The sequence below is a fragment of the Salvia hispanica genome, chromosome 1 (assembly GCF_023119035.1).
Source record: "Salvia hispanica cultivar TCC Black 2014 chromosome 1, UniMelb_Shisp_WGS_1.0, whole genome shotgun sequence".
NCBI lineage: Eukaryota > Viridiplantae > Streptophyta > Magnoliopsida > Lamiales > Lamiaceae > Salvia > Salvia hispanica.
In genome coordinates, this window is record NC_062965.1 from 47,328,565 (window position 1) to 47,352,852 (window position 24,288).

Below are 24,288 nucleotides of genomic sequence, written 5' to 3' on the forward strand. Positions count from 1 at the left end.
AGAAAGTTAGCAGCGACAACAAGCCCTAATCAACTCAATGGCTTATCTCTTGGCCATGTTGATATGGGCGAGAGTTCACGAAAAAAGAGAAAGTTGACGACAACAAACCCTAATCAACAGGATGCCTATTATCTTCTTGAATTATCTCTTGAGCCATTTGCCAAAATTGAAAGAAATTTGGCGACAAGAAGCCCTCCTAATGATCAAGAGGATGGCTTATCTCTTGGCTTGCCCATTGCATCATCTACACAAGAAGATCAACCACCTGCTATGCAAAACCCTAATCAAAAGGATGGCTTATCTCTTGAATTATCTCTTGGCTTTCCCACTGCTTCATCTACACGAGAAAATCAACATGCTATGCAAAACCCTAATCAAGAGGATGACTTTTCTCTTGAGTTATCTATTGGCTTTTCCACAGCTTCATCATCTACACAAGAAGATCAACCTGCTATACAAAACCCTAATCAAGAGGATGGCTTATCTCTTGTCTTGTCCCTATCTTCTTCTACACAAGAAGATCAGCCTACTATGCAAAACCCTAACCAAGAGGACGAGGAGGTGGAAGAACAAGAACAACAACAAGAGGAGGAGGAGGAGGAGGAGGAGGAGGAGGAAGTAGAACAAGAACAAGAACAACAACAACAAGAGGAGGAGGAAGTAGAACAACAACAACAACAACAACAAGAGGAGGAGGAGGAAGTAGAACAACAACAAGAACAACAACAAGAAGAAGCTCCAGCTCCAGCTCCAGCTCTAATTCCAATTTTCATGTTTGAAAAGAAGCTTACTTCATCGGATGTTGGGAGGAATCACAACCGGTTGCTCATCAGCGGACGCGTGAATGATCTGATGGCTTCTTTGACAGAGGAAGAGAGAACAAGAGTGGAATCGAATGGAAGAAGAGATTTTCTGAGGGTGGTGACGATGACTGCAGATATTAATTATGGAGTTGAATACATATTGCACTTAAAGAGGTGGGCTGGTTCAGGTGCCTTAGTGTTGAAACATGAATGGGGGAAGCTCGTGCGAGCAAACGAATTGCAGATAGGGGATTCCGTTGAGGGACGGGGATATCGCGTAGATGATGAGCTCCGTTTGGTTCTCGATATAATCAGGAATCATCAAGTTCATTAGAAACTGCTCATCATCATATCATCTTAATTTTATTAGTCTTTTTTATTTCTCCTTTTTATCTTTCTCAATCAAAATTTGACCACATTATCACAATCTTTATTATCTGCACTCTCTCTCATCTCCTGAGTAATTACATCAACCATTATTCATTGCTATTCTATCAAGTCGTCAAAATTTTAAATCAAATTAATTAAACAAATCCGACTGTACCACAAATTCAATCTAATTATAATAATAAAGTACTAGTAAACCACAATTGAAAGGGAAAAAATCTGAGACAATAGACACTTCAAATTTTAATGAATACTTGTTGTCACAATCAGGAAATAGAATCAAGAGTAGAAAGTTTGGAACAGTGCTTCCTAAAATCTGGTGCCCAAAAGGAACATCGATCTCATTAGAAAATCAGAAGGATACATGATTATTTTTGTTATACTATATAATCCCATATGGATTTCCCTCAAAAAATTAGTTACATATCGATACTATTCAATAGAGAAATAAACACATGCCTAATAAAACTTTATATTAGAAAAATCATACTGTACTATCTGATTACGTTGTCTAATATAGGTGTCTATTTTGTATATATTCAAATTAACGAGAGACATAAAACAACAATGTCTGGGTGGTGTAGTCGGTTATCACGCTAGTCTCACACACTAGAGGTCCCCGGTTCGAACCCGGGCTCAGACATATATATTTTTGTATTTTAAAAAATTAATGTCACAACCAATTTTCTCTGCTAATGGACCACTATTTGTTGGTTTGTGTTGTGACCAAGCTTGAGCAGCAGCAGGCCTCATACAAATTGACTAAATTCATACCGGGTCCAGGGCATGTCTAAAGGTTGTCCTCTCATGCTCAGAATTTGTCGCCAGATGTTCACAGCTGTAGCTCGAACAATCAAGAAGCTCCGACTCCACTGCTCCAAATTCCGGCTCAATTACTTACTATCGAATATCCGACCAGAAGATTTACCACACAAAAGGAGAAAATAGATAATACCATCTGAGTTTTAATATCAGATGGATGCCTCTAAATTGACATGCTGAGACATACTACATTGAGTCACCATATGGATCAATGAAGAACCATTCTTGATACAATACAACCTTTCTATCATGTGATAACGTTCTAGGGTTCTAATTTGAGGTTAATTTATGTAAACGAAAATGTATGTTATATTTTCGACGAAATCATACAAGTCGCTGACAATAAACTTTAAAGCTTAGCAATGGCATAAGCAGGCAACCTAGAGTTTACAGGGAGTTTCAGATCTTCCCAGTCAGCATCATCTACCTTGGAGAAGTAACGGTCCACCATTTCGTCACTGATCGACTCTAGCTTTGAGGGCACCCACTGCAAAACCAGGAAACAAGAAAAGGAGGGTATCAGCAACAAGTCGTGAGATAATTCTTCGTTTACAGATATAGAAATGAGCGTGCACCTTCGGATTTCTATCCTTGTCCACTAGTATAGCTCTGCATCCCTGAATTATGCGTAGTTTTTTTTTTCAGACGTTAAATTAATGGAGAGCGTATAGAGTTGACGAGTTAAGAGTAGGTGCATAGGTACCTCAACAAAATCCTTGCTGACTTCTCCCAGCATCACGTGACAAACCATTCTAAACTCTCGGACAAGGCATTTACCAATGCCCTGGAGCCTTCCTTCTCTAATCTGGAGGGGAAACGTCAGACGTTAGAATCATGTAAAAATTTTGAAAGCAAACAGAAGTTTACGTAGGTTATTAGCTATGCCAGAGCCCAACAGATATGAGTAATCTGAAACTTCTGAGATGTCAAATAATAAAATCTAAGAAAGCTCACTGAAGCATACCGATCTCAGAGAAATTTTAAGGCTCATAGGGGAAGCTTTCTTCAGTGACTGAATGGTGGAAGAGATCCAATCATCCTTCTTGTCAGCGGACACCCTTTCCTAAAAACATGAAAATAAACAACATGATGAGAAAATGTAAAACTAGAAGTAGCCTGGGCAAAAAGCACTTGATCAAACAAGTATGCATTGTCCCTCACAAGAGCTTCAATAATATCTTCGACTGTTCTTCGAGAAAAGCATTTGTTGATAACGTCCAACCTGCAGATACCGGTGCATCATAATCCGATTGAAAAAGTCTGGTCTGTGGCCAGACTACTAAAGTAATCACTCATAATTTGTTGATGGACTACTGAAAATTAAGTCGATCAAAGACCATGTATGGTATGATCCATTCAGTTAGTAAAGTAGGGGTGATATTCAGAATATCCATATCGGGAAGGATTTTCTAGTTGTACCAAGAAAAAGTAATACGATGCTATAGTTCAGCATAACGAAATTGTTCCAACATAAGTGGTGTTCGAAATTGTATATACCTGTGATAAGCACTATTCTTCTTCAAATTCGGAGCATGTGAAAATCCTTCAATTATAGAAGATATAACCGTAGGATCACTGCTAGCTGCTTTTACAAGTGCTTCTTCTAACAATGGCAAGCTCTGTCCAGCAATGGAAGCATTTAAAAAACATTAAGACATACCCTATGACCTCCAACGCTAAAATATTCTACAACTACACGGTAAAGACAAAATTGTGCATCGGTCAAAAACGGTAGCCTGAAAAGGGAAAGAAACATTGCATAGGTAAGTAGTCAGAGCATATCACTGGAAAATTGCTCAGAAGTTGGTTGACATAAATTAGAAAACAAACTAACAGTTGTCCAACTAAGAGATGAGGTCTGTTAATATCATAGCAAGGAAATGTGCTGGTAGACAATCTGAATATGGTAGGCACTAATCAGAATAGATGCACTCGGTGCTTGGCTCTTGCAGAAGGTCTGCCAGCATATTCTTGTTTTCTCCCAGTTTGCTTCTCCATTAGTTTTTTATTCCTCTCTCTATAAAGTTATGTTCGAATTATCTTCTTCTCTAAATATTATTCACTCCACCATACCACACCTTTATACTGGACATGAAATCTCTTTGTTTTATACTAAAATGAGAATTTGAATGGACTATCAAAACAACATAGTAACTATCAAGGGACTATCAAAACAACATAGTAACTACCTTAACCCTAAACCCTAAACCCTAAACCTTTGCTAGAATATCAAGGGACTATCAAAACAACATAGTAACTACCTTACTCGTTCAGAAGGAGTTTGAAAAGGATAATACCTCTGATTGAACAAAGTGAGTTGCCAGACCACATGCAAGCATTTCAGCCCCATCTAACCTTGCACCTGTCAGACCAACATACTCTCCTGCCAGGGAAAATTCCAATTTCCAAGAAATTAAACAAATAAGTGCTATTGGAGCCCATGCTTTTCCCACATAAGAACAGTAGAGAATGCAATAGGTATTCACACCGTAAAACAGTAGAGAAAATGAAAGGAAAATGCGTATGCATTCACGTGTATTTTCTCGCGAAGGTAAGACATAAATACAGTAAACTAAAATTTGGAACCATCTAATCGGAATGTGAATGCATGAAAACAACTCATATATTTGACTATACAATTCCTTCTGGTGATTTCAAGCAAAAAAGATGCAGATTTATAAGAAATTTCTGGAAAGGTACTGTGTTCTGTATACTATCCTCAAAAATGATAGTGGAAAGAGAAGCAAAGAGAAGTTACCAAAAAATCCAGGGAGTCTTGACAAAAAGTAGGAAGCACCAATATCTGGAAAAAGTCCCAAAGCTGTTTCGGGCATAGCAAAAAGCTGCATGAAGGTCCGAATGTCTCTTAATAAAACAGCAATTTTCTAGACTATCTACTATACAAACTTACAACCATGTCATATCAGATGCACCAATGTAAAAATACATCACTCAGTTTAGATTTACGATGGTTCCTAAAATTCAGATGCTAATTTTTGTGGGCATAGCAAAATGACAACAATGGATTTTTTTTAGGGATGGGGAAAGTAGCTTTTATTAAGATATGCATGCTAATAATGATGAGCATCTGTCATATGTGATAAAGTAACTATTGTCAACAAGTATCACGCAAAGATTCCAAATTCTTTAAAAGTTAACATCAAGATAAGTACCGATTTCTCCGTGGCAATGCGGAATCTACCATGTACAGAAACGCCTGCTCCTCCTCCCATGACAATTCCATTAAGAATTGAAACCTTTTTAATGCATTTTTAAAGGGACAGTGAGTCTTGCATCATTGTTCAAATAAGAAAGGTAGCCAACAACCACAAATAGTTATGACAAACATAACAAACCAAAATGTATTTTTTTCTAAACAAGCACCTGGGGTTTGATGTATGTAGCTATGACATAGTTCAATGTGAATTCCTTTCGGAAATATTCGGCACCCGATTTCCAATTACCTGATGCTCAAAGGAAAGTGTCAATCATTATCAAGTATAAGGAAAGAGCTTTTAGTTATTAACTCAAAAATGCTGACAGCATAATTCCACAAGCAACAATTCCAGGAGCAAATGCATGGAACAGGAGCAGACAAAAGAATTTCAAAGACAAATATCACTCGGATTCTAATGACTAGTCAAAACCTGGTAGCAGCCATATTAGCTTATAAAATACCGGTATCCCAGAAGAACCAAAGCATGCATTAACTTAGTTAAACCAAACTGACTGGAATAGACCATAATCAGAAACAAAGGGGACCTAATGGCCATCAAATCAAGAAAATGTTTCAAATTACTAATATCCATTATACTTACCACCAAAAATTGGATGCTTGTATTAGTCTCAATTATATAAAAAAAATCTAATTCATCAACTTCTTAGCATTCTAAAATTATAGCTAAGATAAGTTACACATAATCCACCATTTTGTGTCAACTTATATGCATACAACATATTCAACTAATAATCAGGTTTTGTACGATAGCCTCCAAAGGCAAGTTGCAACCTAACATTGTTTATTGATCGACTAAAGGAGTTCATGAGGTGTACCACTTATGGGGAAAAGAGACTTTTACCTCGATTAATATCATGAACAACTGCTGCTACATCACCTCCGGCACAGAATGCTCTCCCCTTTCCCTATCATTATTTCAAAGAGAAAGAGAAGAGAAAGATTAACAAAGTACAGACTACAGCATAGGAAAATCAGAACACTAGAGGCCACATCCTTAAACACTTCATCACTGGTCTTGGAGACAAAGACCAATTTTATGGAAACATACCTTTACAATTATGAATTTGACAGAAGAATCTTCTGCGCATGAAAGAAAAAGCTCCAACAAACGAGACACCTAGAGAAAGATCAGAAACAACTTCAGCACCTTATCAAACTATGCTTAATCAGCAAAGCAATTCATCTAACCAGTAAACATTAGTTACTAAGGAAAATGAGAATGTAAGCACAGGAAATATTAGACAATTTCGTGGCATTAACAAAATACTTTCACCGACTCAAAACTTTCTTTCTAGAGATGAGTTAAGTCCAAAAAGATATCAAAGTGGAAAGATAGATGCAGCACTGAACACATGCTGTAAACAGAAAAATGCAATCCCTAAGGCCTAAAGGATACAAGAGCGTAGTGCAGAATACAACTAAGATTAAAAGGGAAATTATTCGTTTTGATATAGTTTTACCAATTCAAGGCAATCCGAATTCCTATATTCTTAGAATAATGAATGGCTCTCATCAGTGATAGCCGGTGATGTTCTATAATTGCATCTATTCATTCAGCTAAACCTATAAAACAACCAAATCCAGAAACACTTGGAATTCTTTGCACAGTCTTCAGTCCACCTTATTCAAACTAGTAACTACTAAAAAAATCTATTCCCTAATCAAAAGTTGAAGAAACAATCTTCAATTGCTAAATCATAATCTAAAACAGTTAAGCATCAACTACAGTCAAAACACTCCCACAAGCTCCCAACAACTTAACCGAGCAGCCATTGATCGACATAAGACATACCATTACAGCCGAAAGTGCATTAAGCTGCTTAGGCCTGTTCAACATAAAAATCCTCCCACATGACCTCTCTTCCACCAAAACCTGCAATTTCAACATAATTCATATATATTCAAGTGGAAACTAAACGACAAAACAAACCCACTATACTTATGACTGCAAACAGGAAAAAATTCAGCACAAGACACAATTTTTAGTTGATCGGAGCAAACGAATCTAGTAAAAGCCCATTTCTTGATTGTATACCGAAGCAACAAAAGATTAGGAACAATATCAGAAATTCAGAATCGAAGAACTGAGTGGAAATTGGTGAGATTTCACATACCTGATCGGTTTCTCCATTAGTTGAAGCCATTGTATTGCCCAAGGTGGTTTGATGAAGAGGATAACAATCAGCAAATGAAATATTAATACGTCTCTGTTTTTCAATAAGCTTTCACTGAATTTCCAACCGAATAAATCAACTAAAACCGGATCCATTATATGTAACCGAGCCAATCGATTCTAAAATAAAAAGGAAATTTTCACATAAATATATTTCTCCCTCTTTTTCTATTTTTCTTTTTCTACTGTATAAAATAATTAGGCTAGATTAGAGATCAAAGGATACCCGTCGAACTAAAAATAGAGTACTAATTAACTCGAATCTCAATTTTATTTTAGCTCAAACGTATGCTAGTATGCTACTATCAAAGTTATTATTGATCTCCTAACTCAATGCCAAATTATGAACAAATCGAGCTATCTTTTTTATTACTTAATTATTTTCTCGTATTAAACTATTCAATATTCATTAATTAATTAAACATGTTGCTAGTTTATTTTAGAAAATTATTTTGTCATGAGTTTTATAGTTCCAAACAATTATTTATTGTACTGGAACAAATTCCAAATGATAGTTTATGGTCATAACAATACTAGTACATCTAGTCAAATTCAATAATTATTACTCCCTCTATCTGCGAATAGGAGTCCATTTTTTCATTTCGGTCTGTCCGAACAGGAGTCTCGGTCATTTTTACTAGAAATGGTAACAGGTCACCATTACACTAACTCATTTCTCTCACATTTCATTTGAAACTAATATATACAAGTGAGACTCATATACCATAACTTTTTGACATCCACTTTTCTTAATATTTTAAAACTCTTGTCGAAAAAAATAAGAATCATATTCGCTGACGATGGAGTACTACTCCCTCCGTTCCATAGTAGTAGAGTCATTTCATTTTGCGCACTCTTTTTTAAAAAATAATTATAAATAGTTAAAGTGGAGAAAAAATAAAATAAGAGAGAGAATATTGTAGATAAGACTCTTCTGAACTTTACTCTCTCTCTAACTTTACTCTCTCTCCACTTTAACTATTTATTATAATTTTTTCAAAACGAGTGCAGAAAATGAAATGATTCTACTACTGTGCAACGGAGGGAGGAGGAGGAGGAGGAGGAGGTATATGAGTTAAATTTGTTTAAGTCTATGCTATGGAGGGAATATCTCGTAATTTTCGTAAAGCGAATGGAAATGAGAAATCCTACAAGTGTTTGGTGATAAGAATCATAAGATATGGATTGACCCTCTCATCCTATCCTTTTATTTTCCTAAATTAAAACAAAACATTAATCTTCAATTTATCAACACATTCATCTGACTACAATAAATATTCCTAGTTCCTACACTACGTTGTTCAAAATATATATAGCTTAGAAGCAGAATGAAACAAATCAAGCTATTTGGAGTTAAACAACATGATCATCAAGATACTATTAAGATCAACGAGGGTGGAAATGAATGGACGGATAAATACTTTTTGATTGATGTTCTTGCATCAATGTTTAGTTGCCTTTTTCATTACTAAAAGATGATTTGATGTACAAATCAATTTAAATGACTCCATATTATATAGATAACAAATGAACTACATAAATGATTCTTAAATTTTATGTTTTGCATGTTCACGGTCCTTGGATAAAAATATTGTAGAAACGTTGCACCTATACATTTCAAATAATACTTTTATATTATATTTTGTTCTTTTTCCGTCCTATACCGTTAACACAAGCTATAACTAGGATGCACAAGGTAAACGGTACACAACATCGCCCAACATACCTCATTTTGTACACAGAACATACATGGATGTGAAGAAAATATAGTCACCTTGGTTTCCGAATCCCGCTTGGCTCCCTTCGTTCGTGCGCATTGAATTTTCCATCACAAATGAATTGAAAATTACACAATCTATGCAGCTTGCAGTGTGAATCGAAAAAGAAACCACTCCATAAAAACTAAATCGACAATCAAAAATAATAAATTCGAACGTATAAATCTAAAAATAAACCAAAATTCTTCAACAAGATGCTATCATAAATAACAATACTTAAAACTAACATGATTAGCAAAAATTAAAATTGATGCGAAAAAACTGACCTTTGCCGTCTTGGGTGTTTCTCAAGGATGCCAAGAGTTAGTAGGCGGGAATTGTGAATTGTTAGCTGGTGACTTTGGTGCTAAATAGGGTTTTATCTCATTGAGGACAATATAGGAATAACAATATTTTAGCTAGGACAGATTGGTCATTACAGAATGTATCCACATAGGGGATTACTTGTATAAAACGTGTGTTAGACTAAACTAGTCCATTTATCCTTTCTACTCCCTCCGTCCCGGATAATTCGGGTCACTTTGACTGGGCACGGGTTTTAAGAATTGTAATGAAAAGTGGGTTGAAAAAGTTAGTGAAATGTGGGTCCTACCTTTATATATTAGTTTTATAATAAAATGTGAGTAGGAATGAGTTAGTGGAATATGGAGAAAATGGTAAAAGTAAAGTGGGACAAATTATGTGGGACGGACCAAAATGAAAAACTGAGACGAATTATCTGGAACGGAGAGAGTATAAAGCACGTGGTATGATTGGATGCTAACGTATCTAATCCACATTTATAAACCATATTTTAATCCACACCACACAAATCCAAACCACTCCATAAAACGCATGCTTAGATTAAAATGTCTCTCAAACCATAAAGAATATTTTAATAGTTTCATACTCTGAAGTAATAAATCAAGTACCAAATATATGTAAAAGTACTTATATCAAAATTGTGCATATACTCTTTGCCTTTTACCCTAATATAATATACTAATCCAATCTACTCCTATAATGACTCGAATTTTCAACATATTATATGGAAGAAGCTGCCACAATTGAATTGCATTTCGTCATAGTTTTTTATCTCCAGTTGATGACGCATCAATTCTCAAATATTATATTTTCATATTTAATCTCTACCTCCTAAAAAAAATAGACTTGTTTTATCATTTTTGATCGTCCACCAAAACTAGACCAAGTCTAAATATTAAAAGTTTTCAATAAATAATAATCACCCATAATTTATAATATGGATCCCACAATCCATCAACACAAATTCCACTATTTTTTCTCTCTCTTTTATTTTTTTTCTCATCTCTATCTTAATTTACCAATTGCACATTAAAATCCGTACTATTTACAAGTATCTATTTATTAAGGATGGATGAAGTATTATTCAGTCACATCACTTCTAGATTTAACTTTATGAGACAATTGCAAAAATTAAAACTCCATGGCTTAAATTTTCAGTTTCAAACATGGGGGTATCAAAGGCCAAAAAAAATGGAAACGTGCAAAGTATACATATAATGTGTAGTAAAATGCAAAAATCATAAACTTCCATAACTTTTTTAACAGACAGCTAAATTAAAGTGCAAACAACAAAGTTCATTGACCATTTATGTAATCCACGATTATATAAATGTATGAAATAATGACTGTATTTATCTTGCATCGTAAAATTCGAAGATGCGTCATTAAAATGTTACTCCTTAATATATAACCTTTATAAATTAAGCTCGCGAGCCTCGAAGTATTGGATAGACAAAATCTAAGATTCGGCTTGCTATTAAAAGAGCTAAGATTGAGTGTAACGCCGTTTGATTCGATTCGATTCGACTACTCCTTATCTAATAACAGTCAAAATTACAATATATCCTTACCCACGTCAATTGAGAAATAACCTAACAAAATTGGAATCTTAGAGCATCCGCAATGGTCGGCTAGCGACCAGCTAGCCGGCCAGCGGCCCAGCCGATCGGCTAGCCGCCATTGTGGCGGCCCGATCGGCCAGCGCCGATTTTCGATTTTTTTTTAAATCATATATAAACGCGATTTTCGTTTCATTTTTCATTTGCACCACTTGTTTTAACGAGTTTTCTCTCTCTAACTTTCTGTACAAGAGCATCATCGGCGATGGATCACAACAACGAGTCCAGGTCCGGCGACGAGTGGATTTCGAACTCCCACGGTACTGTGGGATCTGGATGGGGCAGATGGGCCCAGGGTTTAACATCCCTTGGAATCAGATGATGGGGATGATGGCTGGTGCGCCGGGGGGATGGGGGGGGGGGTATCCAGGGGGGTATGCTTGGGGGGATGCCAGATGCGGCGGGCGATCAAGCGGCCGGGTGGGGGGGTATAGCCCCGAGCATGCAGCAGCAGATGATGCCGCAGCAGATGATGGGGATGATGTGGCAAGGGGGGATGCAGCACGGTATGCATCCCGGGATGCCGAGGGGGTGCGCAGGCAGTCACCGGGAGGGGACGCGGTATATCGGCCCTCGCTTGATTTTTTGACGGCTTCGTCTCACACGTCAACCCCGGTGGAGACGCAGTTCTCTGGCGATGACCTTCTGTCATTGCATGATATGGGGATCGATCTCGGGGAAGATGATACTCCCGTTCCAGCCGACGCCGGCCGCGCCGAAGAAGAAGACGAGGGGGAGGGGGAAGGGCAAGGCGGTCGGCGAGTCATCGCAGCCCGCCGCCACCTGGCCGGAGGAAGTGGACGGAGGATGAGTACGCCGGGGTGGCCAAGGGGTGGTTGGAGGTGTGCGACGATCCGCTGGTTGCGAACAACCAGCCGAGTCGTCAACATGTGGGCGAAGATCAGAGCTGCCTACAGGAGGCACCGCCCGCACGGGAAGGACTTCGGCAACGAGGAGGTCCGGAAGGGGTGGGGGCGCACCAGGGCCGCGGTGGGCCGTTTTGCGAATTTGTACGCCAACGCCCTCCGTCGGCTCGAAGTGGGCGAGAATGAGGACGGCGCCCGGGAGGATAGCCGCGAGTCGGTTCCCCTTGGAGGGGAAGTATAAGGAGTTCACCTTCGCTAGGAGTGCTTCTTGTTGTTGAAGGACTCCGAGAAGTTTCGGGCGGGGTGCGACGCGGGGTGGCCGAAGAAGCAGCGACTGTACCGCGTAGCGACTACAGCGGGCAGCGACGCGGGGATCCCACGACCTCCCCGGATGCTTGAGGAGTTTCCATCCCCTCCTTCATTCTATCGGTCGCCCCCGCCTCGGTTGGACGAGAAGCGGCGCAGCGGGCTGCGAGGGGCGGATCTCCCCTATCGCCCCGCGAGGTCCAGTCCTCCGCCCTCCCACCCGCCCCACTCGAGTACACTCTCCATTCGCGTAACCAAACGCGGGCTCAGATGTTACAAGTCTTCCGAGAGTGGAAGAACGCCACCGACCCCACGGAGAAGAGGTTTCTTCACGAGATGCTCGAGAGCACTAGCCGGTCGCTAGCCGACCATTGCGGATGCTCTTACTCGCTTTATTCTTTTTCATGGACATCTAGACTTTTTATTATTCCATATTCAATTCTTTTTTCCATCTAAGAATGCGGCAATGATGATGGGATAACAATATTTGAAATTCAGATGAAAAATAACAAAATATTTTACCTGGGCAATTAAAGTACAAACATTATTGTCCAAAACTCCAAATTAATTGCTGGGCTTTTGTCGTAGATAGCGTTCTTAATCCATAGACATGTAAAATACATGTCCCAATTTAGTTAGTTGACAAAATTTTCCATCATCATTTAATTAAGAGGGCTAATGAATAAACATCAATTTTCCTCTAATGTTCAGTACAGTAATTGCGAGGGTTGGCAATTGGCTGGCAGATTCTATTAATGCATTAAAATAAATAAATCTTACTATTATAATTTAGTTTTTTAAGATTCTCTAATTGGCACATTGTCAAATTTTGCTCATGCAATAAAGAATTTCATAGAAATCATACTCATACACATGAGATGTTTGACCTCGTCCTATCACTCATACAAATTATCTTTATTTTCTAATCATTTCAGATTAAATATATTCGACCAAATAAATTTCAAATATTTTTAGTAATAATTAGTTGGAAATAATATTTTTGTTAAATATCAAAAATTGATTAAATATAGTTTGATTTTACTTCTGTATAAATTATAAATTTCAAATCAATTGAAATATAGCTTAGTTTATAGCATTTTTTTGAAAAATAGTTCCAAAATAGGTGTCGAATTAGTTCAAACGAATATGATTTATTTAGTAAAACTTAAGTAATTTCCATAATTAAAACATAAATTAAATTTATGTCGCAAAATTGAAAACTAAAATCTTATTACAATCTTCAATGTAAAGTAATTAAAAAATAGAAAGTAGTAGTAACATTTTTCAATTTTTAAAAGATATATAATGTTATTTTTTATTTTGTGTAAATAAAATATGTGGAGTACTAAACTCAATTTTCGAGGTCAATTTAAACTCAAATTATTTATAAAGATTAGGTGTAGGTTCAAATTGGTATGACCCTATCACCTTTGTTTTATTACCTAAAAAATTTAATATTTACTCTGTTGGTGTATGGTTTTTTATTAAGAACTAATTTAGAATTTAAATTGTACATTTATTTTAGTTATAGGAGATATGATTAAGTCGTGAAATTTAATTTCAAAAATCAGATACAATACTATATATTTAATTCCGAAATACAGTGTTGCAAACCGAAAAGCCTCGTAATTAGCATACGACTCGACACACAGTAATACACACACTCTCTACAGTGTTGCAAACCGAAAAGCCTCGTAATTAGCATACGACTCGACACACAGTAATACACACACTCTCTTTATATGTCGAACCTTCAATGATCTTTTGATGATTCAATTTTACGCGCTTCACACTTCCACAATCAAACCAGCAAACTGAAAACCCTCGATTCGAAACCGAATTCGCAGCGAGGCAGAGTTTGAGGGATTTTGGAGTAATGGATTTGCCGAGTGAGAAGGAATGGCTGGCATGCTGTGGGAGCACCAAATTTGCACAAGAAATGGCGTCCGCCGCTCCATTCTCCAATTACCAACAAGCCGTCGATGCTGCCAGAGATATCTGGTTCAATAAAGTATCCATCTCTCTCGCCGATCTCTCTACATATCATTTCGCGCATATATTGACTCAATTTTGTGCTTCTGTAGGTGGATGTGAATGGATGGCTTGAAGCGTTTTCTGCGCATCCTGCCATCGGCGAAAGCCCTTCCAAAACCGTCAAGAGTCAAACCAGTGCTCAGTTCAGTTTCTAGCCCTCATTTTATACCTAATTTACCTAGTGTTTGTTCGTGATTTCTGATAAACCATTGCGATTGCAAAATGTAATTTTGCCCTATTTATATTTTGATTTATGTGGTTATCCTGTGTTTATAGCGGAAAGAATAGAAAAAAGGATAATCTTTGATTGAGAATTTTGATGATTTATCAGTGTGCTTTAGATATAAAAATCATCTTATTGAGGAATTTACGTATCTTAAGCAAGAATCCAATTCATAGACTTCTCACTAAACAGTGGCTTTTTTTGGTTTAACGTCTCTTTTGATGTTTAAGCCCTGTTTGAACTTCTGTATTTATTTTATAAAGCAAACTATTATGTTTTGAGAGAAGTAAAACAAAAAAAGATTGGGAAATTTCTGATTGTAGCTTGTTCGATGTGGTGAGATTTTGTCTTCTCATCTCTAGACGCAGATGGTTTTATTATAAGCCTGGAAATGATAAGTTGTTTCTGTAACAGGTGGAGCAAGGGAGAGCAATCGACTGCTTTAGCAACTGCTACCGATGCTACATTGCAGGTATATACAGTTTAATGAGTGTGTTGTTATGTTTTTGTAAGTTATCATCTGTGGATGGTTTTGAAACCAAATTGAACAACTTCCCGTCAGTTATAACTTATAATCCCGAGTCTTAAACTATTTTAGTTCTCAATATTGCCCCAGAATGGTCGCAGAACAAATATTCCCCTATACTTTGGCATTTCCTGGATTATTGGGTCAACTCCCGAGATCTTTTCTTAGTGCCTGTTTGTGCAGTTGTAGGCGTTTTGTTTGTATTATACTTGAAGTAGAAGCCCTTTCTTATTTCTTTTGTTTCAAACATTCTTATAATTCCTAATGACATTTGGTGAAGTGGAAAATTTACAAACTGAGAATCAATGAGATGTAAGTAAACATGAACTGGATGCGATAACATAGACATGCTGATTATGCAGAAATATAAATTGTATCTCGGCATGCCTTCTTCAGTTATAACCTGCCAAGGCTACATTATTCTCTTAAATAACATTTTTCTTTCGTTTAGATGTTTGACCGACTGTATTTTCTAGGAGCTATATGATTGGAATGCTCGCTACAGGCAAAAGTTTGGTTTTGTCTTTCTCATATTTGCATCTGGAAGAAGTACCCCTGAGATACTTGCTGAGATTAAGGTAAATATCCCGTTAACCTTTTGAGATCGTTGTCCATGTAGGAAGATAGCTCTTATCTAGTTTATAATTTGGTTTGATGCTAAAGTTTTTCTCTAGGTCTGTATCGTACAACTTATATTCATATAATAGTGGGAAATGTGAGAGATGTCATCTTCTTTTAATTTTTCCCTTACTTTATGTAGTTGGATTATGAAGATTGTAAAACTTTGTAGTGTGAATCCATATTTACTTTATCAGACAATTTTGCGTTGCACCAAGTGTTTCCTTGTCTCTGTTGAAAAATAAATAAATTTGTTATGATTTATTATTTTCAAATTTTCAATTCATAAATTGATAGTAGTTTTTATTTTTCACATCGTAAATTATGAGATGATCTTTCTTTCGGGTCCTAAATCTATAACACCCCTAGTGTTCATTGGCTTCTTTTGTCCTCTTTTATAAATTTTCTCATAATTGTCATTTATTACTTTTATTGGGCAGAAACGGTACCATAACAGGCCAATCATTGAATTTGAGCTTTCGGCCAAGGAACAAATGAAGATCACTGAACTACGTATGTCCAAGCTATTCCCAGCTAATGCAACTGTTGCTTCTATCACCAAGACCCCTCACAAAGCAGATGTGGCGACAAAAGCAGGAGGTTCTGTGTCAGATTGGCTATTTCCATTTCTAATCTTTAGTTTATGCTGGTCTGTGTTTTACCTGGTTTTTTCTCGTGGTTTTGAGTTTTCGGACCCTAATTTTCTGGAAAAGGAGGAACTTTAAATCGACTAGAAGTTGCTCTCTCTTCACTTGGAAGTGCCATTGCAGTGCGCAGGTTGCGGTAGTAGATTGTTCCCAAAATACCACCAATGTAGTTTTTCTCTAAATTATTTTAAAGAAAGTTGATAAAGGATTATAAACACTCTCCTTACAGCTACTATTTTTTCTCATGTTTTGACTATCAAAGACTGTTTGCTTCTCCTTAGAACCCTAATTGTTTTTTGAGACAATTACACATTATTATAATAGATGAAACACAATAAATACTTAAAAAGGAGGAAAAAAGAGAGGTAATACAAACAGAAAAAAAGATTACTATATGTATGAAAATTATTGTTGCCTATATGTCTGCCTAGATGAATATGCATCTGTTGTAAATTCTTCATATGTTATATGGATTTTTAACACAAGATTTGTGTACTCTGTTTTAAGATTTGAAGTTATGGTATCAGATCTGATGCTCTCTTCTTAACTGTAGAAGATCGCATAAGTGTGATTGGAGGCCATTTGTCCACTGCAAAGGAGACTCCTGCAGCCGAGCCCCCGAGAGCATTCACTAGAACACGTCCACCAATCACAACCCACATCCTTGATATTGCTCGTGGTGCCCCAGCTTCTGGCGTTGATGTGCGTCTGGAGATATGGGCCGACAAGCAATCACGGCCAATGTTTGGTGAGGCGGATTCGGGGCTTTGGAAACTCGAGGGTCTGTCAAGTACAGACAGAGACGGGCGGAGCGGTCAGTTGATGAGCATGGTGGATGCTCTCAGCCCCGGGATATATCGGATTAGTTTCGACACGGGGAAGTACAATCCTGAGGGGTTTTTCCCTTATGTTGGAATAGTGTTTGAAGTGAAGGAATCGCAGAAATGGGAGCACTTTCACGTTCCTTTGCTGCTTTCTCCATTCTCGTTTTCCACGTATCGTGGGAGCTAGATTCTAACATCTTTGATAATGGGGTGTGAAAGTGTAATTTTCCATGTCCAAATCTAATGTTTTTATGGAGATTTTGAGGTGTATTTTGAACCTTAGTTATTGTGTATCCACGTCTTGATGCAGCCTTTGCACATGGTTAAAACTCAAACATAATAAATGAAATTTGTGCAATTTAGTACTTACGTTGCTCTAATTTTGTTTTGTTTGGAATACTTGTAATTTGTAACTTTTATGTATATAGTAACAATCTTTTTCAGTTAACTTTTAATTAAAAGGATATTTATATAATTGTCACATTTAAATTGTTTTATCCATCTAAATTTAAGAAATACTATATGATTTTACTTAAATCTTGTACTTACTGAAACTCTTTAATTTTGAGTTCAAGTTAATATGAACACTTTATGAAATAATTGTACGATGCACATTCTGAAATTAGATATTGCCATAAATAACCATTTTATGGTGTCCACTATTTTAATTTCAACTTCATGGACATGAAATAAACACTCTAAGCCATTTATAGGAAAAAAACTAAAGAAGTCATAGTCCAAATAATTGCCTATAAAATGATCATTTGAATGCATTTGCTGCAAATTCAGAAAAAATAAACGGTGAAATTAAATTCAAAGTTTCAAAAAATGCAGGCCATCAAGGAGAAGATCAATGACTTGAAGGAAATCCGAAAAGCTAAGGCTGAAGCAAAAGAAGATGAAAGAGTAAGGACTTTTCCATTTCTCAACAAGGATATATAATTTCACATTATATTGACAATTGTTGACACAACACGAACCTAATCAAATCGACATGATAATTTCTTATTGTACATGATATACTATGTCCGTGTTCGAGTCCTTATCGGATTATGTTATATCGTACCGACACAATAACATGTAACAATTGAGGTGTGCAGGCGGAGAAAGAAATGGCGAAATCTCGAATCGAGGTGGCTCATGAGGTGAGGATGGCGAGAGAGGCGGAGGCAGCGATGGATTATCACGTGCAGAAAGCGGCAGAGAAGGCGGCTGAGCACGAGAAGAAGTACCCTCTGCCAGGGCACGCCGGGGGTGAGCAGGCCGACGATAGCCTCTCTGTTGGATCTCAGGGCCGGACTAATTCCTCTGGACCCGCATCTGCTGGTTACAATTCATCATCAGCAGAATTGTCTAATAATTACAGCAGCAGCGCCGCGGCTGAGTCCGGCCACAACAAGGCCACTTACACCGACGCGCCCTCAACCCTCGCGGAGGAGGACGCCGTCTACCCGTCTAACAATCCGCAATAGATTCATCCATGTATATTATAATTGCAGATGCATTGCTTTTTGCAGTCAGCTGCTATTTATTTTTTTAGTGTGATTGGGTGTGTTTCTGAACATATTGGATTTTAGTTTTTTGTGGTTAAATAGTTAGTTATGCAAAAGAGTAGAAATGAAGTTGTAATTGGATTAGAAGAAGCATTTTATTTTGTCATCTATGCTATCACTGTATTTTTTGATCGTGTCATTTATTTTGTCATCTATGCTATCACATTTATTTTTTGATCCCCGTACCTCTCGCATGGTATCGATCCCCGTACCTCTCGCATGCTAAGCGAGCGCTCTACCATCTGAGCTACATCCCCATCACATCTGCTACTCCATACAGTATATATATCTTGTTATCATTACGAGATAAACTAACAATCTAAGACGCTGAAAATATTGATGTGGATTGCAGATCACCATTATTTGAGGTGGCTTTTGTTCGTATTATAAGGATGATCCTGCTTAAAGTAAATAAGATTTTATTTATTGGGCTAGAGATATCAAATATATAGCCACCAACTGTATCGGGACTGCAACAATACAATTGAATGATGGTTTGAGCTATCATATTCCACAAATATTTTTGAGACAGGAGATTAACGCTTGCATATCAACTGTGCCTAAACTAGAGAGGCAACCTTGGGAGCCACGATGTCAAGAAGTCCTTTAGGATTGTCTACATGAACCCAGTGCCCCGCGTTTGGAAGGACGTGAACAGAGACTTTCCCCTTGGTTGCATGATCTCGTCTAGCAGTAACATGTTCGAGCTGCTCTATGATATCTGAGTCCCATCTATCGCTCTTCTCTGCACGTACAATGCCTACCTCCATGCCATTGGGTGGGTTTTCCAATAGGGGCCAATAGTCCATCTCACTGAGAGATAATTCAAAAGGAAATATGCATATCACAGCATTTCGTGTTTCAAAACAGCCTATATTGAGTGCCAAATTGCAGAATATTACCTGTAAGATTTAAACATCTGGACAGCGCCATCTAGATTGAATGCCCAAGTCTCATGTTCTCCTGATTTCTTGAGGTTGCTTCCTATCCATTGTGATAAAGACTTTGAAAAGCCAAGTTTCAGCATATGGTCCACCAACCACCTGCACACAACACATGTTATGACTGATAAGCAGACTTTAAAGAATAAGATTAAAAAGTTAAGTGCATACAAGATGCATCATAGCTTTTTAAGTACAAGCACATTAAACAGCTAGAAGCTGGTATCATCATCACAAATAGCATCTACTCCAAATTAACAAGCCATTATGCAAACATACACTAATAGATCGCATGTGACTCAAAATAAAGCAAAGCTCAAAAGTTCAATCCTCCAATTCCCACTATTCAGTATTGAGTATACATATAAAAAAGAACCTAGTGCAGAAAGAGTGATTTTTTTGAATGAAGTAATGTAGTATAAAGGATGAGGAAGTACGTCCTGGATGGTATTTCTTGTGGTAGACTCTGCAAGATCTGCAGAACTTTCTCGACTTCACCTTCATCATTTCGTGGGATCAATTTTCCAGGAACAGAGTCAAGTACCCACAGCTGCTCTACAACAGTTTTATACACATCCATAAGCCAATAAACCATCCAAAGAACATAAAGCTTAAGATTTTGCATATACAATCAGCACAAAAAGAAAAAAGAAATGGAAGATGCACATAGCAAAAGCAGACTCGCAGTTTGTTTTTTTGACATACCAATTTCCCCTAATTAGGAGCGAACCATAAGTAATTGAAATACAATGATAGTATGGTAGCCTAAACTGTGCAAGTAAATACCTGTCTAGGCAAGCTGACATTATCCCCGTAATCCCCGTTAACACAACTTTGCACGAACTGCAACGCAACCTTTCCTCCCATGGAGTGGCCCATAACAACATCAGGCCAATCCCAGCCCTCTGCTTTCACCAAATTAGCCAGATCTTTCGCAGCATTTTCCAAATTATGTGGAGGTGGCAGTCCTATTTCAGCCGATTTTCCATGATTCCTCAAATCAACCAGAACCATCCTCCAAGCTGCACATGCAAAATAACCATGATTTTCAGTATGAAAATGGGAGTGTGTGATCTTTCCATTGTTTTCTCATCTCCCAAATGATCACGGATACATAAATTGCCATTCTATGCATAGTAATAACTAATAATAGAAATTAAAAAGCTTCTACCACGATAATCAAACAATGTGTTAGTCCAACAACCTTGAGCACGTTAAATCGAAATTCACATTCAATTGCCGAGTTTCACTAGCACAACTTTGTATTCTAGGGAACAATTTCTGGAAATGTCACATAAATTGATGAGGAGAATAGCCTACATAGAAACGGTGCAGCACTTACCAGACTAGAATTGAAGGTAATTTGAGATAGGAAAACGGCGGAGAATATAAATTTACGTACGAGCTGGGGAGAGATATGAAGCGAGGGAGCGAGAGAAGGAACGCCAGTTCCGACCGGATCCGAGGAGGCCGTGTAGCACGAAGGCCGTGAATTCATAGGGTTTCTCCGGCGACGATTTGATCTCTTCATATGCTAGGGTTTGCAAGGATCGGCCAGTATGGTGGCGGAGCAGTGCCGGTCCATGGAGGAGCCGGTTCAGACTGTCGCGTAAACAGATTCCTCTTCGAGCTGTCGCCATTTTTGGGGGGATGGAGGAGAATTACAGCAGTGCAACATTTACAATCAACAAAATTTATCGGCCCATTTACAACATGTATCAAAATTGAACCCAATATGTCAATCAAATGTGGCCCAATAATAAATTGAGAATAAGGCGGCGGCGCATCCCACTCCGATCAAATTATACTTCTACTTGACATCCCTCCGCCGCCCCAAAATCACCATTTCTTCAACAAAATTCTGCATTTTGCGAAGAATCGATCATCATTTTATTCCCCTTTTGATGAAAAATCCACCACAATGTCATTTAATTCACCATAGAAACCTAGTTCTCCTTCATCTCTAATCTCCAAAGAACCGCATTTGACGTTGGTACTGATGATTCGGGTGATATTCCGGTGGGCGTTGGTGCTGGAAACTGTGGCGGATGATGCAAAGCGAGGTAATCAGAAACCGAGCGTTATATTATAGCCGGCGTTGAGCTTGCAAGATAAGTTTTTGAGTAAAATATCTAAAGTTATTTTTGTCGGTTTTTACTTATGAACCACGCTGTTGCCTTGCCGTCGCAGTCTCGCCATCTCTTCGTCGGCCTCCGCCGCTTTACCGAGCAGAAAAACATCACCCATGGAAAATGCATCCACGCCCATCTCCTCAAAACTGGGACACTCCCCACATGCGCACCCTTTTCCATTGGACTCCTCAACTTGTATGTCAAATGCCACCTCATCTCCGACGCCCATCGCTTGTTCGACGAAATGCCACTGAAACATGAAGCAGTTCCGTGGAACATCCTTATAAATGGCTACTCTCAACTGGGCCTCTCCCGCCACTCATTCTCTGCTCTCCAACTGTTCAAAGAAATGCTCCAAAGCAGTATCCTTCCCGAGTCACATACTTTTGCCGGAGTTTTCTCCGCCTCCGCTGTTTTGGAGGACGCGGTTATGGCCCATCAGGCGCACTCTTTCGTGGTGAAGTTGTGTGATTATTGTGACGTCTTCGTGTATAGTTCTATGCTGAACGTTTATTGTAAATTGGGTTTTCTTAGTGAAGGTCGTAAAGTGTTCGATGAAATGTCTGAGAGAAATTCGATCACTTGGTCTACTTTGATATCTGGCTATGCTTCACAGAGGCTTGGGAGTGAGGCTTTTGATGTTTTCAGAGCGATGATTTCTCAGGGGGAGGAAGTGGTTAATGAATTTGTATTGACTAGTGTTCTGAGTGCTTTCACTTCGCCTGATTATGTGATTATGGGAAACCAAATTCATTCTTTAGCACTTAAAAATGGCTGCTCCCAAATTGCTTCTGTAGGGAATGCGGTTATCACTATGTATGCCAAGTGCGGAAGCTTAGAGGATGCGGTTCGTGTGTTTGAGCTTTCCACGGATAAGAACGAGATCACGTGGTCTGCCATGATTACAGGGCACGCGCAGATGGGAACTGGTGAGAAGGCGCAGGCCTTGTTCAAAGAGATGCATTCTTTTGCGATGAAACCGAGCAAGTTCACCCTTGTAGGAGTGCTTAATGCTTGTAGTGACACTGAAGAAATTGCTGTAGGGAGGCAAGTGCATGCTTATTTGGTAAAATTGGGATTTGAGTTTCAGATATATATAATGACGGCTTTGATTGACATGTATGCTAAATGTGGATTCATAGTGGATGCTCAACGGGGGTTTGACACGCTGGATGAAGCTGATCTCGTGCTGTGGACCTCCATGATTGGAGGGTACGTGCAAAATGGTGACAACGAGAGTGCTTTTGGTTTGTATTATAGAATGCAGAGGCAAGGGATTCCTCCCAATGAATTAACATTAGCGAGTGTGCTGAAGGCCTGCTCGAGCCTTTCAGCTTTGGAGCAAGGAAAGCAGATGCATGCTCATGTGGTCAAGAATGGTTTTACTCTTGAAGTTCCAATAGGAAGCGCTCTCTCGACTATGTATGCAAAGTGTGGGAGCCTGAATGATTGCCATTCCATCTTTAGGAGAATGCCTGCTAGAGATGTGGTGTCGTGGAACGCAATGATTTCTGGACTTTCTCATCATGGCCGGGGAAATGAAGCTCTTGACCTTTTCGAAGAGATGTTGCTGGAGGGTGTCAAACCCGATTATGTTACCTTTGTGAATATCCTTTCTGCCTGTAGCCACATGGGGTTGGTGGATCGAGGCAGGGAGTATTTTCAGCTGATGTCGCAGAAATTCTGCATACCTCCGAGACTGGAGCACTATGCTTGTATGGTTGATATATTAGGCCGTGCTGGGAAGCTTCAAGAAGCCAATGAGTTTATTGAATCAGCGACTATAGATCATGGTCTCTGTTTGTGGCGGATCTTGTTAAGTGCTTGCAGAAACCATCGTAACTATGAGTTGGGTGCTTATGCTGGAGAAAAGCTGATGGAGCTAGGCTCAAAAGAGTCATCCGCCTATGTGTTGCTCTCGAGTATTTATTCAGTGTTGGGGAGATTAGATGATGTTACACGAGTTAGAAGAATGATGAGCAGCAGGGGGGTCAACAAAGACCCAGGATGCAGCTGGATTGAGCTCAAAAATCAGGTTCATGTGTTTGTTGCTGGAGAAATGCTGCATCCAGAGATCAAGGGCATACGAGAAGAGCTGTCGAGGTTTAGCACACTGATGAAGGATGATGAGCTTTACCAACTGAAATATGATCCGTTTTTCGGGGGATAGAAGCTAGGGTAACAATCCAAACTGAAGAGCTAGAATAGATGAATTCATACAATGAGATTGTGACTGGAACACCTTTCTTTAAAACCATTGTTTGACTTTGCAGTTGGTCCAAATATATTGGCCAAGCAAATTGCAATTCATGTAATGATCTGTATATCAATGTTTGACTACAACATTTTGGTGAAAATCAGAAGTGCAATCAGCTAGCTTGTTGTAGGATTTAATCACTTGTATCAAGGGAACTGAGATTTTCACTCCTTCCTATACTTACAGATGAAATATTCATATGGCCTTGGTGGTGTTATTGGGACCAAGTTTTCTTTGG

The 24,288-nt window shown here is 38.4% G+C and overlaps 5 protein-coding genes and 1 non-coding gene across 7 annotated transcripts; 4 read left to right on the top strand and 2 right to left on the bottom strand.

Annotated features, from left to right (window-relative positions):
- The first annotated feature begins 1,759 nt into the window (after positions 1–1,759).
- Positions 1,760–1,833, top strand: TRNAV-CAC. The gene has a single exon. It is a non-coding gene; the product is annotated as a tRNA-Val (tRNA).
- A 302-nt stretch (positions 1,834–2,135) lies between these two features.
- On the bottom strand, positions 2,136–7,522 carry LOC125202525 (3-hydroxyisobutyryl-CoA hydrolase 1-like). Its single transcript, XM_048100934.1, has 14 exons — positions 7,365–7,522; positions 7,043–7,123; positions 6,299–6,367; positions 6,092–6,155; positions 5,397–5,476; positions 5,186–5,269; positions 4,771–4,855; positions 4,310–4,395; positions 3,510–3,631; positions 3,174–3,234; positions 2,977–3,075; positions 2,716–2,817; positions 2,588–2,629; positions 2,136–2,499 (listed from the first exon to the last, which is right to left on the bottom strand). Exons 1-14 carry the CDS (start codon positions 7,392–7,394, stop codon positions 2,362–2,364), a joined length of 1,143 nt encoding a protein of 380 aa, XP_047956891.1. The 5' UTR covers positions 7,395–7,522; the 3' UTR covers positions 2,136–2,361.
- A 6,463-nt stretch (positions 7,523–13,985) lies between these two features.
- LOC125202850 (uric acid degradation bifunctional protein TTL-like) lies at positions 13,986–17,534 on the top strand. Of its 2 annotated transcripts, none has more exons than XM_048101328.1 (6): positions 13,986–14,306; positions 14,380–14,471; positions 14,967–15,024; positions 15,555–15,656; positions 16,137–16,296; positions 16,900–17,534. In XM_048101328.1, exons 1-6 carry the CDS (start codon positions 14,172–14,174, stop codon positions 17,352–17,354), a joined length of 1,002 nt encoding a protein of 333 aa, XP_047957285.1. In that variant the 5' UTR covers positions 13,986–14,171; the 3' UTR covers positions 17,355–17,534. The 2 variants fall into 2 exon arrangements, with proteins under 2 accessions (XP_047957285.1, XP_047957284.1); XM_048101327.1 differs by having other exon boundaries at positions 13,988–14,306; positions 16,897–17,534.
- A 435-nt stretch (positions 17,535–17,969) lies between these two features.
- On the top strand, positions 17,970–18,859 carry LOC125201851 (late embryogenesis abundant protein 6-like). The gene is made up of 2 exons (XM_048100127.1): positions 17,970–18,073; positions 18,268–18,859. Exons 1-2 carry the CDS (start codon positions 17,996–17,998, stop codon positions 18,637–18,639), a joined length of 450 nt encoding a protein of 149 aa, XP_047956084.1. The 5' UTR covers positions 17,970–17,995; the 3' UTR covers positions 18,640–18,859.
- Positions 18,860–19,122: 263 nt separating this feature from the next.
- Positions 19,123–21,301, bottom strand: LOC125201165 (protein ABHD11). The gene is made up of 5 exons (XM_048099136.1): positions 21,064–21,301; positions 20,448–20,683; positions 20,099–20,211; positions 19,623–19,763; positions 19,123–19,533 (listed from the first exon to the last, which is right to left on the bottom strand). Exons 1-5 carry the CDS (start codon positions 21,299–21,301, stop codon positions 19,281–19,283), a joined length of 981 nt encoding a protein of 326 aa, XP_047955093.1. The 3' UTR covers positions 19,123–19,280.
- Positions 21,302–21,587: 286 nt separating this feature from the next.
- LOC125201164 (pentatricopeptide repeat-containing protein At2g33680) lies at positions 21,588–24,257 on the top strand. Its single transcript, XM_048099135.1, has 2 exons — positions 21,588–21,724; positions 21,852–24,257. Exons 1-2 carry the CDS (start codon positions 21,710–21,712, stop codon positions 23,961–23,963), a joined length of 2,127 nt encoding a protein of 708 aa, XP_047955092.1. The 5' UTR covers positions 21,588–21,709; the 3' UTR covers positions 23,964–24,257.
- The last annotated feature ends 31 nt before the right edge of the window (positions 24,258–24,288 follow it).